Source organism: Loa loa (genome assembly GCF_000183805.2).
Source record: "Loa loa unplaced genomic scaffold supercont3.21, whole genome shotgun sequence".
Classification (NCBI taxonomy): Eukaryota; Metazoa; Nematoda; class Chromadorea; order Rhabditida; family Onchocercidae; genus Loa; species Loa loa.
The window spans coordinates 320,773-322,761 of NW_018108201.1; the positions used below are offsets into that span (position 1 = coordinate 320,773).

The 1,989-nt window shown below is 37.8% G+C and overlaps 1 protein-coding gene across 1 annotated transcript in view; it reads left to right on the top strand.

The window, feature by feature from the left end:
• The window catches only part of LOAG_16817 (hypothetical protein), a gene marked incomplete at both ends in the record, with an annotated part of 3,186 nt that extends 2,181 nt beyond the window's left edge, over positions 1-1,005 (top strand). The window contains 3 exons of the mRNA XM_020449476.1: positions 230-325; positions 537-681; positions 872-1,005. Coding sequence (XP_020306995.1) covers positions 230-325; positions 537-681; positions 872-1,005 — 375 coding nt within the window. The remainder of the gene's footprint in view (positions 1-229; positions 326-536; positions 682-871) is intronic.
• Positions 1,006-1,989: the final 984 nt, after the last annotated feature.

A 1,989-nucleotide genomic window follows, 5' to 3' on the forward strand; every position in this document is an offset into this window, starting at 1 on the left:
ACCCTTCGTTAGAAACAGTTTTGCGAACTCGTGGTTTTGGTTATCGCGCACTGAACATTGCACTTGCCTCCAAAGCACTCGTGAGTTCAAACCCGTAATTAGCTCAATAGTGTTGAAGTAAACTCAGTCTTGAGATCACTAAACTTCTCAACTAGCTTTTTCGATTCTCATTTACTTCCATGAATTCTACACTATATGGACTGATGGTAATGTCTAATTATTATGATAGCAAGACAACGGGGAACAATTTCTGGAAAATTTGTCAAAGGGTACTTATGAAAATGCAGTGGAAGAACTTCAGCAAATGCGGGGAATTGGCGCGAAGGTGAGTATATTTACCTTGTTCAATTCATTCTATTTCGTTAATGATATTGGTGATTTAATGAAAGGCATAGCTGGACTTGATTTTGCTGAGGCCCGTGCGAAAAAAAAAGTCGGGTAGTGTGGTCGATTTCACTATCAATATTTGTTGAATTCGACCACAACGTGAGAACTTTGAGTCACACCACGAGAACTTCTCGTGATTTTTTTTCAAGGTTGCAGACTGCATATGTTTAATGGGACTACGCATGCATTTCGTTGTACCAATTGATACGCATACATTACAAATCACAGCAGAAAATTATTTGGGGACATTACTGCAAAGAAAATCCCTGCAAGAAAAGGATCGACGGCAAGTTGGTATGTCTTGAACTTCGCTTGATTTCTAGTTTATTTTTAATTTTTCAAAATCCTAAATAGTTCGGACCTCACTGTAATTAAGCATGGCCTAAATTTTTAACAAAACTCATGGTGAGTTCAGTATTCAAATATCAGTGTTTCAATACTCCATTAGTTTCATTTTATTACAGACCATGTGAAAAATTTTCAGCGGCTATTTGGCAAGAAAAGTTTGGTCCATACGCCGGTTGGGCTCAAGCTGTTTTATTCACAGCACATCTACGACAAATGAATATCAGACAGCCTACAAGGAGATCATTAAAGATAAAAACAGTAAAGCTATAAGAAAACGGCGTTGAACATCACAACACTATCATTATGCAAATATGTATGTATCAAATTTTTGACACATTAAAGCAGTAGATCACATCCAGGAGAATCCAATCCATTGTCTCGACCATTCTCAGTCGTCATGAATTCAGTTTTTTCGTTTTGAAGATCTGATGTTATTCTGATTCGTTTAGTTCTGGTTGTTTTGGGGATACCGCTTATCGTTCCCGACAGTTTCTAACTCTACCTCCTACCTCTTCATGATGTCTTTTTAAACTAGTGATGACTCGAGTTTGAACAGCACTTCCGAGATTAAATATATTAATCAGTTGGTTGGAGAAAGCCACCAGCAACCAGAGGGTCCATTCCAAGTATCACAAACCACTACAACAGAGTGTCTCAACATCTTTTGGGGAAGTATTGTTGCTCTTCTTAGCTCAGAAATTTTGATTTTTGGATATCTCCAAAATCCATACTTTTTCAGTTTATCCACAAATAAGCTGACAATATAGGAATTAAGCAGATCTGTCATTACGACTTCTAGCGTGAGTTCCATTGACGCGTATTCAAACCTGTTCATATGTGCTGTAACATTCTGACCGGCAATTCATTGTCTGAACCCAAGAGGAGAGACTAAGCGGGGCACGTCGCGGCATTTTTGTGCTGCAGAATTTTTTGTTCCTTGATCCTAGATCATATGTTGGAAGTATACTAAAAAATGCAACATAAATGAACTAATATCTAGCTTCACTTCGAAATCATTTTTCTTCATAGTAGCTCGTCTGTTAGAAACCCAACTTTTAGCATAATTATGGGGTCGGGAAAGAAGCCATCACAAGATCGTGAAGTGTACAGCGTAATATACCTAAACGTGTAATGCCGTCTCACCCCTTTCAAGTCACATTATCATTTACCTTGCTAGAACAGATGTCTGATATTATCACTGATTTTAACAAATAAGGTTTTCAGATATGCATAAACAAAGCTCTGCCATCAGAC